The sequence below is a fragment of the Typha latifolia genome, chromosome 6, assembly GCF_019914945.1.
Source record: "Typha latifolia isolate L0001 chromosome 6, TyphaL0001v2, whole genome shotgun sequence".
Taxonomy (NCBI): domain Eukaryota; kingdom Viridiplantae; phylum Streptophyta; class Magnoliopsida; order Poales; family Typhaceae; genus Typha; species Typha latifolia.
The window spans coordinates 3260398-3278031 of record NC_133091.1 but is presented as its reverse complement, the minus strand read 5'-3'; the positions used below and the strand labels follow the sequence as shown (position 1 = coordinate 3278031).

General features: G+C 34.5%; 1 protein-coding gene across 4 annotated transcripts; it reads right to left on the bottom strand.

Annotated features, from left to right (window-relative positions):
• Positions 1-3229: 3229 nt before the first annotated feature.
• Positions 3230-16139, bottom strand: LOC140791124 (DNA mismatch repair protein PMS1). 4 transcript variants are annotated; one of them, XM_073141528.1, is made up of 13 exons: positions 15707-16138; positions 14041-14364; positions 12609-13772; positions 11230-11504; positions 10996-11122; positions 6859-6927; positions 6593-6666; positions 6334-6399; positions 5340-5443; positions 5082-5263; positions 4269-4368; positions 3462-3556; positions 3230-3374 (listed from the first exon to the last, which is right to left on the bottom strand). In XM_073141528.1, exons 1-12 carry the CDS (start codon positions 15932-15934, stop codon positions 3507-3509), a joined length of 2763 nt encoding a protein of 920 aa, XP_072997629.1. In that variant the 5' UTR covers positions 15935-16138; the 3' UTR covers positions 3230-3374; positions 3462-3506. The 4 variants fall into 4 exon arrangements, 3 of the variants coding, with proteins under 3 accessions (XP_072997629.1, XP_072997628.1, XP_072997630.1); XM_073141527.1 differs by having other exon boundaries at positions 3230-3556; positions 15707-15939; positions 16040-16117; XM_073141529.1 differs by lacking the exons at positions 3230-3374; positions 3462-3556; positions 4269-4368 and adding an exon at positions 4641-4939 and having other exon boundaries at positions 5028-5263; positions 15707-16139.
• Positions 16140-17634: the final 1495 nt, after the last annotated feature.

The following is a 17634-nucleotide window of genomic DNA, read 5'->3' as shown; positions in this document are numbered from 1 at the left end:
TGTAATGAGTTAAATACAAAGGATTTCATATAATAAATCAAGATGATGGGGCCAGGGGGGTTAAAATATAACTTTCATATAATATAATATAATTAAATTTCAAATAAAATAACAACAGCAAGAAGAACGAGGATCTACTTATTTCTTATTTCTAATCTATTACCTCGAGAAGATCGATCATCGATCCATCGAGTAATAACACTCACTATAAGAGACAGGAGAGATGACGTTTTGGCTTCATCAAAATCACCACCAATGGAAGTGGCGAACATTCTAATATCTCTCTCTCTCTCTCTCTCTCTCTCTCTCTCCATCTTTTCTAAACTTATTACGTAGCTCCCAGTTAGCCGGCTTTGGATCTTAGTGATGATAAAAACATCAACACGTTCTATTTAAATTAATTAGAATTTTTTTAGAATATGAACACAATCTATTTATTAAATAAATTATACATATCATAAATAAGTTATTTAGATTTATATAAATTTTTTTTGAATTATAAATAACTTTTTTGAGTTATAAATGGGAAAGATGATTAGGGTCATTTTCTCCACAACAAATCAGATTTTAATTAACTTTCTTCAAGCATATATATTAGTGAAAAAATAAAGTTGCATAATTGCTGCTAAAAAATTTAAAATATCATAACTATAGAAATCATTGAGCTATTTCTAAAATATCATTCTATCAGTTAAATCTAATAAATAAAATATGTAAGATGTTTTTAATACTTTTTTTTTAAATTTAATAAAATATTTAAGTATCTCATTTTATTTTTGTTAGTGAAAAATTGTTGATAAATATATTTTCTTTATAGTTTTAAAAAAATTAATTTAGTCCTCGCACGCATTTGTTAAGTTTAATAGCCTGCTATTAAAAAATTATTTATGATTATCTTAAAAAGAGTTGTTTGCCGACATAAAAGGTCCAAGATATTAGTAAAAAATAGAGTCCAAAATTACTCTACTGTAGATAATAAACGCATGGATTTTGCACTTCATGTCACTTTTGGACGATTATAAGTTAATATGTAAAGAGACATAAGATATTTCTTAACTTTAAAAAAATTGTATATAGATAAGTATGAGTAACAAAATATTTTTTTATATGTATATATATATATATATATACATGTAAAAATATCAACCGTTCGAATAAGAGATTATAGAAAGAAAGATATACGTAAAAAAAAAAGAGAATAAAACAACTCTTTTTTTAAAATGACTCAAGATTTTGGATACTTGATATATATATATATATATATATATATATATATATATATATATATATATATATATTATATTACAAAGAGAAGCATTGCAGTTAGTGCAGCAATAAAATTCATCCCAAAAATTAATAAACATGCAGACAAGTTTGGCCCATACGTAGTTATTTCATTCATTATGTCACGACTGTTCTTATCGTTGTGGTAGTTGTTAATGTCCACTTGCTTCTCTTTGCCATCACACGAGGATATATATTAGACCACATATTAAAGCACAACGTGATTCACGTGTAAGTAATTATATTTAGACCTATAAACTATCACAATTTTCTACTTAGCTATGTAAACTTTTTTTTTTCTTTTTAATGACATATAAGATACCTCCTAAACTTATTGAAAACGTCTGAACCGGAGATAAAAATGTGAATGAGTCTGAGTTAGTAAGTAAGATCTTGTTTGCTTTGAGTTTAGGAAATTCTCTGAATTCAGAGACTCCTAAACTGGTTTAGTAATTTAACATATTTTTATCTTTTTTTATATTTAATTAAGTTTACATTCTAAAAAAATTAAGACTAAAAAATAAGACTAACTAATCAAGTTCGGAACTTAGTTTCAAACTAAACAAGATCTAAGTAAATAAGTAATTGGAACATGTAGACTTGAGCATATGGTATTTCATATCCGAGTGTGTGGGATTTTAGGGTTCTAACCTTACTCAAGCTCACATAATTTTCAGTACCCAGGATTGAAAAGTAGCACAATTGGATATAGGGGGAGAACTCCAGATCTATGAATAGTTTGTGTGTAAGAATCTTTAACAAGCAATTAGTTATCTTCCACCTTACTTATAATTAGTGTGAAATTTCTGTATTATTCCCCATAAGAGTAAACATATTATACAACTGTTCATGCCACTTACATGTTGCAATTTATAGATGCAAAAGGTAGCGAGAATTACTGAGACGCGTGTTTAAAATATTTTTAATAATTTAGAGGGTCTATGTCACAAAAAGAGTTTAGAAGGTTATATAGAAAATGGCGATAGTTTAGATAATTTAAAAAATAATTATACTGAGAAGCAGACAATAATGAGCCCAAATTATATGGGCGTAGAGTGCTTCCATAGAAAATCTACTAAATATTAACCCCAATATTTACAAGGGAAATCAAATACATTATCTGCTGTCATACTCGGAAACAACTATAATACTTCGGTAAATAGTTTAAAAACTATATCAAAAGGGTAACTTTTTTCTTTTCTTTTCTTTTTTATCAATTATAGAATCAAAAACTCACTAATTTCTTATGATTAGAAAAAAAATTCACACTTGTGTCCCTAGCAAGTACACACACAAAAACAAACACATGATGGATAATCTTGATCCTCATATTAGCTCCATTAATCTCTTTAAGCATAATAGCTAATCTATCTCATTCCAATCTCCCAATTGCTTGGAACGAATGGGCCGTGTTTTGGGCTAGAGAAGAAGGGCTGAAGCACTATTGGGGATAGGGAGTATGCTAGTGGGCTCTGTTGGAAGAAGGGATGAAGCACTCTCTGGCTTCTAGTGGACTTTGGTGGATGAATCGGTACAACACTTGTTGCTGAACTGTAGGTTTGCAAATGAGCTAAAAAGGAATTACATGGTATAGTTTTCATATTATTTACCAAACTAATACAATTATTTTCATGTAAGCATCGCTTCCGAAAGGTAAATCTTTTTTGTTGTTGTTGATAATGTCTCACTAAATATCGATGCCGCTGGAACTCAAACCTGAATGTATCGTACAATATGAGCTCTGTAACTATGATATAACATAAAAGAGAATCACTTTTGATGAAAGCATTTTATTGTCCTAAATGAGTAGTTCTAAAGTGACTTCACAAACAGCTTGCTGTCAAAGTGATTTATTTACAAACATCTACATTGTAGTAAATAGTTTGTGAAGTATAGTAAATCGGTAATAAATTTTACTAGCAGTTCATCAAGTCAAAAACTCCAATTATGAGCCATGAACCTCATCGCTGAGTGGTGTAGTAATAAAATATAGTAAAAAGGCAATGATAGTATGACACTATGTCACAACTTCACGGGGTTGAAACTTTAAAGGCGAAAAAACGAACCAAAATGACAGAATGGGCTTTTTACTGCACAAAAAGGGGCCAATTACTTTGTGCGTTTGAGATGAAGAACAACAACTACTACTTCATATACATATTACAGAAATGGCATACCTACAGACACGTTTTCAGATGCTGGTATAGTCACTATTTCGTATGTCAGGAAATGCCAATACTCAATCCTCCGTTCTCTGCTTTTGTTAAAGTACCTACAAAGGAAAAAAAATAACAAATAAAATTCATTAAGGACAAGAAACTGATGTGATCCAAATGGTAGGAAAAGAAGGCAAAAGAACAGAAGTTTGTTTAGAGAGAGAAGAAATAAAGATCGACCCACAAAATAAAGAGATCAGTGTTGATATAAACAAGAAAAAATTCCTAATCCACTCAGTCAACAGCAGATCTGGCAGCAACATAGAATTTTGGGAACTGGAATTCATGGAGGACAGGTAAAGCACTGTCCTTTCATTTTTGGAATATAACAGAACCTGTGCTTAAACAGGTTGTCTTAAACAGGTTGTTTTATGGCTCTAGTACTCGTCATAATCCAAATTTTCTATCAACACTATTAGTTATCTTACTGACATCAAACCCCTAGAAATAGCTGCAAAGCTCTTGCCCGCTGCACAATAATAGAAGATAAGGGCTTACTAGAAAGAGTATGATTCCAAAAGGTACATATATTATAAAAAAAAAAGAGAAATGGAGAAATATGAAAACAGTGATTCAAGGAAATTGTCCATATATCTGAGGCATTATTTACCCCAAGGAACAAATAAGCTCATCATATACTCTTCTATAATTATGGAAGGAGATATATGCATTGAGTTCCAGGATGTAGATTTGAATTTCATTTACCCACACAAGAATGTTTAGGCAACTAATTGAAAAAGGAGCCAGGATTAACTACTAAATTCTGACCTTTCTTTTGAAGAGTGGTCAAGTCTGCAAGGTGACGCATTGTTGGCCTACCATGTGGGCAGTTCCAAGGAGACTTGAGGCCGGCCAAATTATTTAGTATCTAGAGACAAAAGGATGACAATATATGTAAGAATGCTAAGAGAAAACATTAATTTCTTAGGAGCATTTACAATTTGTGGTCAAGGTACCATTATTGAACTATAAGAATGCAATTTATGTCACATAAAAGAAAAGGTTACTAATAGCTACAACATCTAGTTCACATTCTCAGTTGTGTAACAGAATTTGGAATTGTGGGGATATAGACGTGAATTCTATTCAGCATACATGGTTGTATTCATGCAATCAGCACTTACTCATGGCACATAAAATGATGGTCACAATAAAACCAACAGTATACTTTGGCTAGAGTTTCAAGAAGCAGGTAACTAGATATTCAGTGTTGCGGCAAAAAAGTTCACTATTAGGAAACCTATAAGGTTGAGACGATTCCTAGAATAAAAAAATGTAACTAATAAAATTATTAAACTTCTAGCATACTCTTACACAAATAGAAACTCCTCTCATTGTTTGAAAGCACTCAGCAGCATTTGCAGTTCAGAGTATTCTCAAAATATCGCCTCATTAATGAAGCAACCAATGTTCCTCAAGCTAATAGAATTCAACATCTCCTATTTGTGCAAATAACATTAAGAATTACGGCACTATCCCAGGAAAAAATCAGAATTCTGAAAGATTGCATGAAACTTAAAAACTGACATATATTTTGCAATGTGTTGATGTGGGGGCTACTCCTGCACTTTCATCAATTACCTTCTGCATCTCAGTTTTTGTCAGTGGATCACCAATCATAACAGATGTCCTACAAGCCCTAGATGCCAACATAGCACGAACTCTTGAAGGGCAAATAGAATCAGCCCTGTCCATTCGGTAACAACTGATAATTGAGCAATCTCCTTGACCATCGGCAAGGGTAGAAATAAGCTCTTTTACATCTGTATCACAGAAAGGATAGTTTAGGGCGTCCTTGCAGATAAATCAGTATTTATAGTCACAATGGATAAGGGGTACCTTCAGCACCAAATGTCATATTTTTACTGAAAGGCACAGCTTTCAGTAGAAAATGGTGGCCAGGTGGGGCTTGCATATCTTCTACTAAAACAAAACCATTTTTCCTGACAAAATAAGAGAAAACTAACTGAAATTGCAATAAAGAAGAAAGAGTACAACTGCAATCAAGAAATAGATTCTGTAGAAAATCTTTGCCAATTAGCATATATTGTATCTACCTTTTAGCCTTGGAATTGTTGCATAGGCATCTTTTTTTTGGATAACTTAACTACCATTGTTCAAAATTAACACGACCGGACTCCAAAATATCAGCTTATTTGCAAGAAAAAGAATTCTTACAAGTCATTGTCACCTTCTAACCAAATAGTGTCATGATGTTCCTATGAGATGATGAATCCATCTATACGAGGAGCAAATTCTATCTTGGAAACTTCAGGCATACTTGAAGAATTCTCACTTAAGTGACTCCTGTGGCCAGATATGCATGCTGTGTTTTGGTTCTTGTTATGAGAAGCTGTAAGTCATTAATCAGGAGGCAAAGCATTCTCACATATAGACCTATTAAATATACCTAACAAGACATCTTTTTTGATGTATTCAGTGACATGATAAGGAAACCCATTTAGAGTGGTCCATCTGCACAACTAGTAAGCAAACTCAGTCTGCCTTAACAATTTAACCAAGGCTTAGATACAAATTTCATGATAAAAATGACAAGATAGATACCACCGTGAGTGAAAATTATATAGAGACAATACACCAAAATACCCAAAATATTAAAAGATTACGAATAAATAGAGATTGAATCTCTAAGCAGGAACGGACAGCGTAAAAAAGATGCATAAAAAAGGGTTATCCATTACTTTTAATAATGTGATCATAAATCTAGAAGAAGGATCTATTGTATTAGCATAAACGACATATTATATAGTATGTGATCTCATTAGCCATTACTTGAATGAAAAGTAGTACAAACTACAAAGTAAATATGTACCTGATAATTTCCATGTTCATAGAAGTTACTACTTCCTCTTCCGGTGATAGTTCCAATCTTATAGGTCTGTGTTACACAAATATAATGAAGAGATCAATTAAAAGGTGAGAGGTGATAGGTAAAATGTGAAATATTTGCAGTTTTGCACATCTACCAGCTATAGTCAGGAACTATTATTATTGACTCTCTTTATAAATATTGTTTAATTTACTAGCTTAAAGTTATATATATATATATATATATATAACTCCTTACTCACTGAAGTAGGGGCTGAAGGTTAAAGATTGTTGATTGTGAGAGGCGCTCATAGTTGCATTTCTCATCAGCAGCATGCTTCAAATAAAAAGAAAACAGAAAATGGTTTAGTCTTAATTTAACACAGATTATATTTTGAGTTTTGACAGCCACATAAGCCAAACAATCATAGTACGAGTTCGTACTAAAGTTTCTATTAAAAAGTTATTACATTACGAAGGTAAATCTGGAATGGCATATTAAAGTTCATTTATGAAGAGAAATGCTCACCTGATCGACAATAAATAAGTCTTGATCTAACTTTCCAATAATAAAACCGAGATTGAACTGTCCAACAACCTATCAAAAAGTTATGTTGAGTATCCCGGAAGCATGAAAGTACACATAAAAAGGTGCTAAGAAAGGTCATGTGCCAGAAGATTAGTACTATTTTATTTAGTACAGCAGACTGTAAAATACTTGATATTATTAAGGTGAAAGAATGATTGGCAACTGTTAACTGATGCTTAGTCTGTCAGTAAGAATATCTACAGAACATTATTATTATTCTAGAAGATGAGCAAGGCTGCTTACTAAGTTGCACATTTTCAATATTATCTTTATTAAAGCAAAGAAATATGTTAAGAACTAGATCTGGACCAATCCGTTCGCAGAAATATTTTGAGATTTTATGGTGATAGCCTCGCAAATCTTGGATCTAATAGTTTTGGAATGAAGTGATTCCAAGCTCAAGGTGAAAAGATATGAAGGAAAGAGTGAAGAAAGGACAAAACTAGATAGAAACGGGAATACCGACGTTACGACGATCATTAGAAGGTGGTGAATGGCCATGGATGGTGGAGGTCGGCCATAATGATGGATGGCTTGTAGAGATAGATGGTGGTTAGAGTTTAGAGGTAGAGTTAAGGTTTCTAAATTAGATCTACTCTTAGGAAAATAAGCGACTACGATTGAAAGAGTAAATGCGAGATAATAAAATAGCTAAACCAATATTTATTCCCTGATTTCATAATCCCAAATAAACAATGACTACTCCTATTTATAGAAGTGAGGTATAGTGGATTGGATCCAACTCGATCTACTAAGAATATAGACACGGATTATCCTCTTTAATTTAAATTTAAAAGTAATAAGTAAAAATAACTAACTAGACTCAACCTAACTACCTTGACTCTCGTGGTCAGATCCTATTAATCCACTATGCTTCTAACACCTTATCCTCAAGGTGACTAGTACGTGAACTGGACCTTCTAGCTCATGTCATGCTCGTGAGCCCACGTGTTTGGCACATGTCGTAATCGGGCTACATGCAAGTCTGACTCAGTCAGCTAAAGTAGGCCTACCGAGTTGTTCTACTCGTCATCCTCACACTTGTACTTGCGCCCAAAGCCATGCTCATGAGTACCAAACTAAGTCATATGAGGTGGTCGAGTTGATTTGTGAAAATCAGCCTGCCTTGAGGTACGTACACTTTATCCCTTTCACCCATTTGTCCTAACTCTAAAGCCGAATTACAATTTTAGCCTAGGAGTGTTGCCCCACTGTAGCCTCGGTGGTGGATGGGCTAGGTCCCTGGCCGATAGCAATCGGTGTCCAAAAGGATCCTCGCGGCGGCAGAATGACGACGACCACTGGTGGAAGGAAATTATTGAGCTCATGCTCGACTTGCTACTTGGGCATTGATGTCGCGTCTTTAGCAGATTTGCCAGCCCATGGTGGCCTCGGATGGTACTCAGGCATCCACTACAGCGAAGCCGCAACGGTGAAGAAACCTGAGGAAGCTGCCCTGTCAAGGTATGGCTTGAGTACCTTACAACAAAGGTGGCTGAACGTCGTCAGTGGAGGTGCGGACGCAAGGCCACAAGCCGTGGGTTCGTTGCAGCGTGGAAGGCCATCGACAACGGTCTTCCAGCCAACGCTAGTGCGAATAGTGGCCATGGCTCGGGTTTGGAGGACCAAAGGAAAAGATTGGTAGTAGTGGTTTGAGTCAAAAGCTCGTGACCAGCAAAGAGTTAGAGTTTTGGACGTCATTTTTCACCATGGCTGGGGAAGACGATGTCAGGGCCATTGTTAGGGCCTACTCTAGCATTGCTGTAGTGACAAAGAGGATCTGCAGAGGTGGCAGGGACTTCACATGGTTGGAGGAGGTGCAGTTTAGTGGTCCCCTCCACCTCCCTCACGATTTAGAGTTATTAGTCGTGAAGGCGGCAATTCCGTAGTGGCTGGAGGAGGTGGGTGTGGCGTTGGGTCAAGATGGCCTTTATCAAGGCTTGCAGCACCTTGTCAAGTCGTTAGTTGCTCTCCATGGCAGATTTTGTGGCCTTCTTCAATAGAATCTTCAAAGCCTCCATGGATTCGAGTAACACCCTTGCCTACACGGGTGGTTCGTTGATGGCGGTGGTTGGTGGTGGTAGCATTGGGAAAGCTTCTGCAGGGATGGAGATGAGTTCTTGGTCTTCTACAGCAACAAACTCCCTCAGATTTGCTTTGGATTGCGTGTTCACCATCGGCCAAGGAACAATGGCTCTGATGCCACTGTTACATATCAGATCTGGATCGATCCATTGGCATGAAAATTTTAAAAATTTTACGGTAGTAGCCTCATGAGTCTCATATAATGGTTTTGGAATAAAGTGATTCCGAGCTTAGGTTGAAAAAATATGATAAAAAAAAGTGGAGAAAGGTGGAAACTAGATAGAAACGAGAATGCCGACGTTAAATAGTCATCAGAGGGTGGCGAATGGTCGTGGGATGGTGGCTTGTGGAGACAGATGGTGGCTAGGGTTTGGAGATAGAATTAGGATTTCTAGATTAGATTTACTCGTAGAAAAAAAGAAAAATAAACGACTATGATTGAAAGAGTAAATGCAAGATAATAAAATAGCTAAACCAATATTCATTCCCTGATTTCATAATCCCAAATAAACAATAGCCACTCCCATTTATAGGAGTGAGACATAGCTGATCAGATCCAAGTCGACCTACTGGGCATGCAGACGTGGATTATCCTCTTTAATTCAAATTTAAAAGCAATAAGCAAAAATAACTAACTAGACTAAACCTAACTGACTCGACTCTCGTAGTCGAATTGTATCAAAATATGTTCTAGCCATTAAGGACAAACGGAAAAGTCAGTGTAGGTAAGCAGTTGTAAGGCAACTACCATCTAAGTGGTAGTAACAAAATAAATGCGCTCTAGCGAACGAGGCCTATATTGCCTTGGGTTAACAGGATGGAAGATGTACGCAGCTTCACAGTCACTTTGAAGAAGTTGTATTTGCAACTTGAGTCCATCACCTCTTGGTTGAAAGGAGCAAGATTACCATCGCATCAACTGACATCATCTAAAACTTTGTTCTTTTGACTCCAAGGAGAAAGCCTTTCTATTTCATCAAACATGGATGAACTTTTTCATGATATGACCATGCCTATTTTGATCAAGAGACTTAACTTTGATAATGGAAGAAGAAATGTTATCAAATTCTTAATTCAAATAACATTTGGACTAAGGATGGCCGTGCAAAAGGCATGTGTCATGTCGATCCTCGGTCAACAGAGGAGTGCTGGTCAGCACGCCCCTGTATGCTACTGGCATGCATTGACACTCTTCTAATATATTTTATAGGATATTTAGAGATATTTCTTATATAAAAGGAAACAAACCTCTTCTCCTTATACTATAATTAGCATTTTATGATAATAGTATAATTATAGTATTTGAATCGTATCTATAATATAAATCTAGTTATGTAATCAGGTGTTTTTAGCAAATAATCCCTTGTTTTTAGTTTGAATATATGTGCTAAGCATATATTAGTCTTTTATCCTTGTATTATTTTTGTAAATGATTCTTTTTTATTAAAGATATAGCAATAGTCAAGTAGAAATATTATTCAACACATAATATAATTAAATATATTCATTAATTGATAATAATTTAATAATTAACTAATTTGTCGAACATAGTTAATATGGCATGTAATAATATCAATTGTGACCCAATTTGAATGAATTTGACATATTAATTTTAGTTTTTTTTTAATTTGGGGAAAATCTAATAATGCTGAAATTTTAGCTAAAAATTATAAAATATGGGCTCAAATGAACTCAGGAGTTTATCTAATATATCTATATACCAATTTTAAACCAATTTGAATGAATTTCACATAGCAATGTTAAATTTTAAAAAAATTTGTGAAACAAAATAAAAAATAAAGAAAAAACCCGTTTAATGAAGTATCGGCACTCAACATAGGTTCCTTGCCACCTCAGCATAGGTTGTGCCACTAGCATAACCGTTCCTACTGTCGATCCTCTATCGACATGGGATTTGCCGACCAGTATGACTATCCTTGAATCGGATTATTATTAGTTAAAAGAATCAGAAAGACTAATTTTACTAACTACCTGCATTCGTCCAAAATCCTCTTTTTTAAAAAATCTCTCCAACTCAATTATTGCTGCAGCTAAAGAATGTGCTTTTCCCTCTTCATTTTCTGGTTGAAAATTGTCAAGTGTTGCAGCTGCATAACACCTAAGAGAAGAGCACTAAACAATAGTTGGTAAAAACATGTATTTGTTTGTCAAGATAACATAATCAACTTTCCATAACAATATAATCATAAGGACAAGTTCAATCACCTTTCTATCTTTTTCTCATCATAGTGGGGATTGGCTGACCATAATAATGAGAGTCTCTTTTGCCTTCTTCTCTTAAGCTCATCAACCTTAAATTGCACAAGGGGATACATACTCGAACCAGAACAAGGTTTTAGAGCACCTCGGTCTTCATCACAAGTGTCAGACAACGGATAAGTGCTTGAACGGTTTCCAAACTCTTTCTTTGGATCTTTCATTGGAAGAGATTTTGATGTAAAATCAGAAACTGAAGTAGGTACATCATGCATTCCTGTCAGCTGGTATAGTAGAAATGAGGAATAGCTTATGAATATATGAAGAAACTGAGAAGATACTTAAAGTTATGAGAACAATGCTTTTCTTTTTACTAATTTGATCTCGGTCTTATGATATACTTGTTTATCAGATGATTAATGTCAAGTCATTATAGGGCTACTCTAACCAAAAGAGACAAAACTCTTTAAGGAATTATTCTAAAAACAAAACACAACCATCTGCTTTACACCCTAGTAAACAGTGGATGGGCGAGCTACTTGAAGTAATACGTAGTCTGCAAGAAATATCATATAAGCTTGTGAGCACTATTCAATTGTTCAGATGCGCCAAATGCAATTAAAAGTTAGAGCAGGAAAAACTTGCAACTGTAATTGACACTACGAATTGTAGCTCAGGCAGAAGGAACCCTCATGTACAACTATACTTAGCTGTAGCCCATTCTATTAAGGTACCCTAAATGACTAACCAATATAAACACACTATTATTTGAAACCTCAAGCTATTGGTACCAAGCCACAGGATATAATAATTACCATAAGAGAGTGTAGTGTGTCATGTAAATGTTCATAACATGTCAATTTTACAAAGTAAGACCATAAAAATATCAAAGTATATATTACTGGTGGGAATGTGTGACAGCCAAGTCTTTGCATAAGCTCGATGCCCAGGATGCATTTTTAGTATTATATTACCCAGATTTTATGTAGGATACCAAGTCTTTGGACGAAAATAACTTCACAGTCCTGCTTTTTTTTTATATTACTATGCTCCCTTGAACTTTTGACTCAACTGCAAGTTTGCAACTATAAACATCATTAACAGAGATAACAATATGTATCTAGAGAGAAAGTTCATGGAGACTTAGTGATGCCAAAAAAAGAAAGGTTCAAGTGGGTAAAGTGAATTTTGTTCAAATTGATAGCAATCTCTAACATTAAAAATCTTGGACACCGGTAACTTTAAATAAAAATCAAATAGTTTAAAGTTTAAACTTGGCCAAAAGTTTAAGGGAGGCATAGTGATACAAAATAACATTCATGAGGGCAAAATAATTTTAGTCAAAAGTACAAAAGGGTAAAACATATTAAACCCTATTTTTTACTCACCCAGCTAGATTCACTATCACATTCGCCAGAAAGAGGCACTTCTGCACTTTTCGATATCTTAGATGGTACACAATCCTGTAAAAGCTCTCTTCCACATCCTTGAAGTGAATCATCCTCTGCAACATCACAGGCATGAGAATTTGTGCTTGAAGCATGCATTTCTGCACTGTCTTTACCGGAAGATATTTCATTTCTTAGTACAGGAACTTCAGACAGCATACTGAAACTATTTTCATATTTCCTCTTATTTACAGATACAAACTTTGTAAGAGAAGATTGAACAGAACTTGAATGAGAATTCTCTTTTTGCACTAGTTTTGCATGACCTGTATTTTTCTCATGTACTTTTGCAGTTAAGTTCACCACCAAGTCTTTTGGTTGCTTAAACTGATAAACAGAGAGCCCTTCAGATTTGTCTACATCAGCATGAACAACTCTGACCATTCCATCCATGTACATGTCGGGCATTTGCTTTGAATCTTCATCTTGACAAGATCCATGTAAAACAGTGTCAGTCTCCTTGGGTGAAACCAGACTGTTGTTAGATGCCAATTGTAACTGCACCCCTCCTTTAAGTGATGATAATTCACATATTGCTAAGGGATCTTCATCTTCACTAGATCCATCTACAATAATTTCCCCTTTCTTAGGATTGTCAATAGTGTTAACAGAATAGCTACATTGATGAGGAGAGTAAATTCTCTCTATAGCATTTCGTATGGAAAGCATAAGGGATCCTTCAGAAGAAAAGAAAATTTTCCTCTTATCAGGTGTAACATTAACATCATAGGATGCTACTGGAATAATAAAATTCAAGATAGCAATGGGATATTGTTTGGAATTTGAGCTTTTGTATAATTCATTAATAACTTTGCTGATCTTTGGCATATCAACCGGTCTCCCATTTACATAAAAGAACTGCCTGTCTCCCAAATTACGACCACTACCATATCCAGGCTTAGAAAGATAACCTTCAATTGTGCATCCTTCTGATATGCTCAAACTCAGCGGTTCCAAGCACTGGAAGGTGTTTAAACCAAATACAGTTATGATATTGTCTTTTAATGAGCTGCTTCCTTGAGTTTTCAGCACTAGCGATTTTGAGTTCTTACCAGTTGTATTGGTGCAAAGTAATCTGACCCCTTTGGAAATTAGAGCATAAGCCTAATACAGGGGAAAAGGATCAAATGCAATCAGTACAAATGAGTTGAGCAGATTTTAACAGAAGCATTGACCAGGAAGAAACAATTTTAGTGGAAAAAGAAAATCTCAAAAGAGATACAGGACATCCAGCCAGTGCACTGAAATACAGTGAAAATACTAAAACTGTCATAAAAAAACTAATGAAAACTAACAATATTGTATATACAGTGATAATGCAATCAATTAGTTCCTTCAGTGATCTAGACTCTAGAGAGAGAAGCAATCTTACATTCAATAAAGAAAGTAGCTTGCCATACTCCCGCCGAATATTCCTGCTAAATTCTTTACTTCGTACCGGCAAAGTTGAAAATAATTTCTCAACAGACACAGTAGTTCCAACTTGCCGTGCAGTTTTTCTCTCAGAAGTCACTACTCCAGAATGGTCAAAGTCCAAATGTGTCCCAACATGCTCAGTTTTTGTTCTTGTTTCTATAGACAATTTCCCCAGTGCACAAAGTGAACTTAGTGCCTCTCCTCGGAAGCCAAAAGTTGTCAAAGAATGTAGATCAGAAAAATCTGATATTTTGGATGTATGATGCTTAAGAGCAAGGAACTGCAGTAGTCAAGTAAATAATTACTGACAATATAAGCCATATAGTGAATGGGTGAAAGAAATAGAGGATCTTCTTTTAACAAAAATGGCCACATAATGATAAAAAAAAACTATTAAATTTATAAGAGATTAATATTTTCTTTGAGATGAACTTATTAAATTTTAAATCAATGAAACAAGAATAAAGATGAATTTAATAACCATATACTACAAATAAAAGATAGGAGCGATGGATAATGGCATGCAGTATAACATGAAATAAAAGAGCTCAAGAGAAGTTGTTGATCATGATCTGAATCACAACATTGTTAACATCTCAACTGAAAGTCTGGCAGGCTGGCAGCTACTATATTTATTACTACAGTAAATGGAAGTACTTCAATTATGATTTGGATTTTTTTATCAGTCATTAAGTAAACAACTTTGAAGTCCCATTTAACTTCTGATATGAGTAGCTTCATTTTAAAATCTTTACTAACACACTATCAAGTATCAGCCAATGCTATACTCACTTTGAGGTATTAACTAATGGTAGACCTGTACCAAGGCGGAAATACAAATACTTATGAAGTCCTCATGAAGGTCTTTGATGAGTTAATTTATTGCAGAGCAGACAAATAGATCTTGGAATGGTCTAATTAACATAAAGTTCTTTTCTTACTGTGTCAAGATTTATAGAAATCTCTTCTTTTTTCATTAGATACTAACATGCATAACAATGTCTACAACCATATGAATAAAGTCCCACTTGAGCCATGAAGAGGTAACAACTATTCCAAGCAGACCTTTCCTGGTGAATCTTTCACAGAGTGTAATAACAAAGCAACATGAAAGAATAAAATTGACCTCTCCCAGCTCACTAACAGAATACTAAGAAGACATTTCAAATAGAAAATAAAAAAATCAACCAAATAGCCTCCAATTTCCATCGAGCACTAATAAGTAAGTTGGCATCCACAATTCATATGAAAATCAGTAGTTAGGTCCAACCATAAGCGATCAATCATACATAGCAAGGTGGCCCCACAAAATTCGTAAGGAAAAACATCAGAGAGTTCAATCTTCACGCTAAAACGTCCTTTATGACAACAAAAGTTACAACCAAAAGAGGTCCAACCCAGACCACGGAAATCAACAGCTAAGCTGATCTTAGAGTCTAAATAAATTGTGCTTGGACCAAATTCTCAAAGCCTTAACCTGATCCACTAAACAAACAACCCCAGAGACCAAGACAGCATCATGCGTATCATATATCTTACACTTCATAATCCGTAAAAGGACAACCTTTAGCATTATAAGAAACAACAAACTGCACTCGAAAAAAATACACAAAAGAAAATACCTGGAAATTAGTAGGGGAGATCCCAAAACCATTGTCTATAACTTTAAAACACTCCTCGCCGTACTCCTTGAGACTTATCTCGATACTGGTCGCACCCGCATCCAAACTATTCTCCACCAACTCCTTCACAGCAGACGAGAGATCTAAAATAACTTGACCCGAGCAAATTCTGTGAATCGCCGCCCTGTTGATGGCTTTGATGGCCGGCGAATCGCTTCCATTCCCCATCTAATCTTCTTTCAAGAAAAAAATCACATGTCCGTATCTCCTAAATTTTAGGGCCATGGCGCGGAAACCCTATAAGATTGAGAGAAAGATGGGATCTTTTTGTACCTGGAACTGGGAGGATCGAACTTAATTTAGAGAAGAAAATTTAGGGCGAAAACCGTGGATTGGAGGAGAGGAGAAGAAACCCTATTTGGCGCCAAAAGAGAGTGGGCTAAGAAATATATAGTTATTAGTGTTAATTACACTTAGTCACCTAAACTATTACCATTTTCAGGTACAACCCCTCAACCTTTTTTTTTAAAGAACGGAGACTTCCGAACTAAGAAATTTCTTAGTGAAAGGTCAAAAATGTAATTACCTTAGTTTATGTAAATATTTTTCTTAATTCAGAGAGTCCACGTATAAAAATAAAAAAGGCTGAGATATATATAAAAAATTGTGATAGTTTAATAGCTAAATATAATTATTCCAATTCATTACATAGGAACGTGCAATCTTTTTATTTTATTTTTTATTCCTAATATTAACATTCATTACTTAGGACAGATCGTTAGAGTTCATCATTACTTTGACCTCGTCAAAATAATCAAACTTTTTCTTTGTCACCGAGCGGAGGGTTCAGTCCTCACTTGTTGGAGAGCAGAGTAGCAGAGGCGACGACGAGGATTAGAGCCGCCAGTTTGACAAAGAGACAGGAGGGAGAGAGGAGGAGATGCTCGGTGAAGACAAAGAGTGGCTTTGGTGAGAGAATTTATGGACAGAGCCTCGACGGAAAGTAGAGTCTTCTAAGATTGAGAGAGATACACTCATTAGTGTTATTATTAGTGCTTTATTTCTTTCTAGGTATAATTATTTCATTTAAAAAAACAGTGAAAAGAAAACGATTATGTGATGTAAAGCCCAAGTCACGGTAGAATAACAATACCAATAACAATCCATCTATGATTAGATATTCATACGATAAATTTTAATTCAACCTAAAAATTAAGGAGTCCTAAGTATATAAGCATATCCAAAATGGAACTACATCTACGATGAAAAGGGTCGGATAATATTAGATTTGACAAGATTCTGTATTCGAAAAATATCGAATATAGTTACCAAATTTCTATTTGACCTAGATATATATTTAAATGCAATAGGATTTAAAAAAAAAAAAAAGGATTGGCATCTGGATATGAATATAGACAAGGATTTAGATTTGATTTATTATTCGACTCATATTTAATTTATATACACATCTATTTAAGATCAAAACTAATGACTTCATTATAGGTTGACCACTAGCCACCAAAAGTATGATAACCTTGGAACTATTACCATCTTAAATTCTGCAAGAATCCCCCAATCTTATTTAGGAGAAACCCTAGTCCTAGTAGCATCCATAAATTTATTAATTCCTTCCTAATCTCATAATCTATTAAACTATCTCATTTTCCCTACATGCTACAGCTCAAATATACACAAAGATAGAGGGCAATTTTTTTTAAAAGATAATGATTTTTTTTTTTTGGTAGAAAGGTAAATTTGTATTACCTAAAAAATCATGTCCGTCTTAATTAAAGTAAGAATCTAAAATTGATCAGGTGACATCTTCTAATAGATAAATCGACAGACATCTAACAAAAAAAGATACATTTTCAATGTTTTCTATCGTTAAAAAAGTCGACGTGCTATGTTATGAAAATAAGCAGTAATCA

Bases quoted from the DNA above. Each gene is read 5' to 3' on its own strand.
- LOC140791124 (XM_073141528.1), bottom strand. From the start codon at position 15,934: ATGGGGAATGGAAGCGATTCGCCGGCCATCAAAGCCATCAACAGGGCG. The intron at 6,400-6,592 runs GTGAGTAAGGAG...TGTGTAACACAG, and splicing joins AACCTTCAGCCCCTACTTCA to ACCTATAAGATTGGAACTAT. The intron at 4,369-5,081 runs GTAATTGATGAA...TTTTGTCTCTAG, and splicing joins CAAAAACTGAGATGCAGAAG to ATACTAAATAATTTGGCCGG.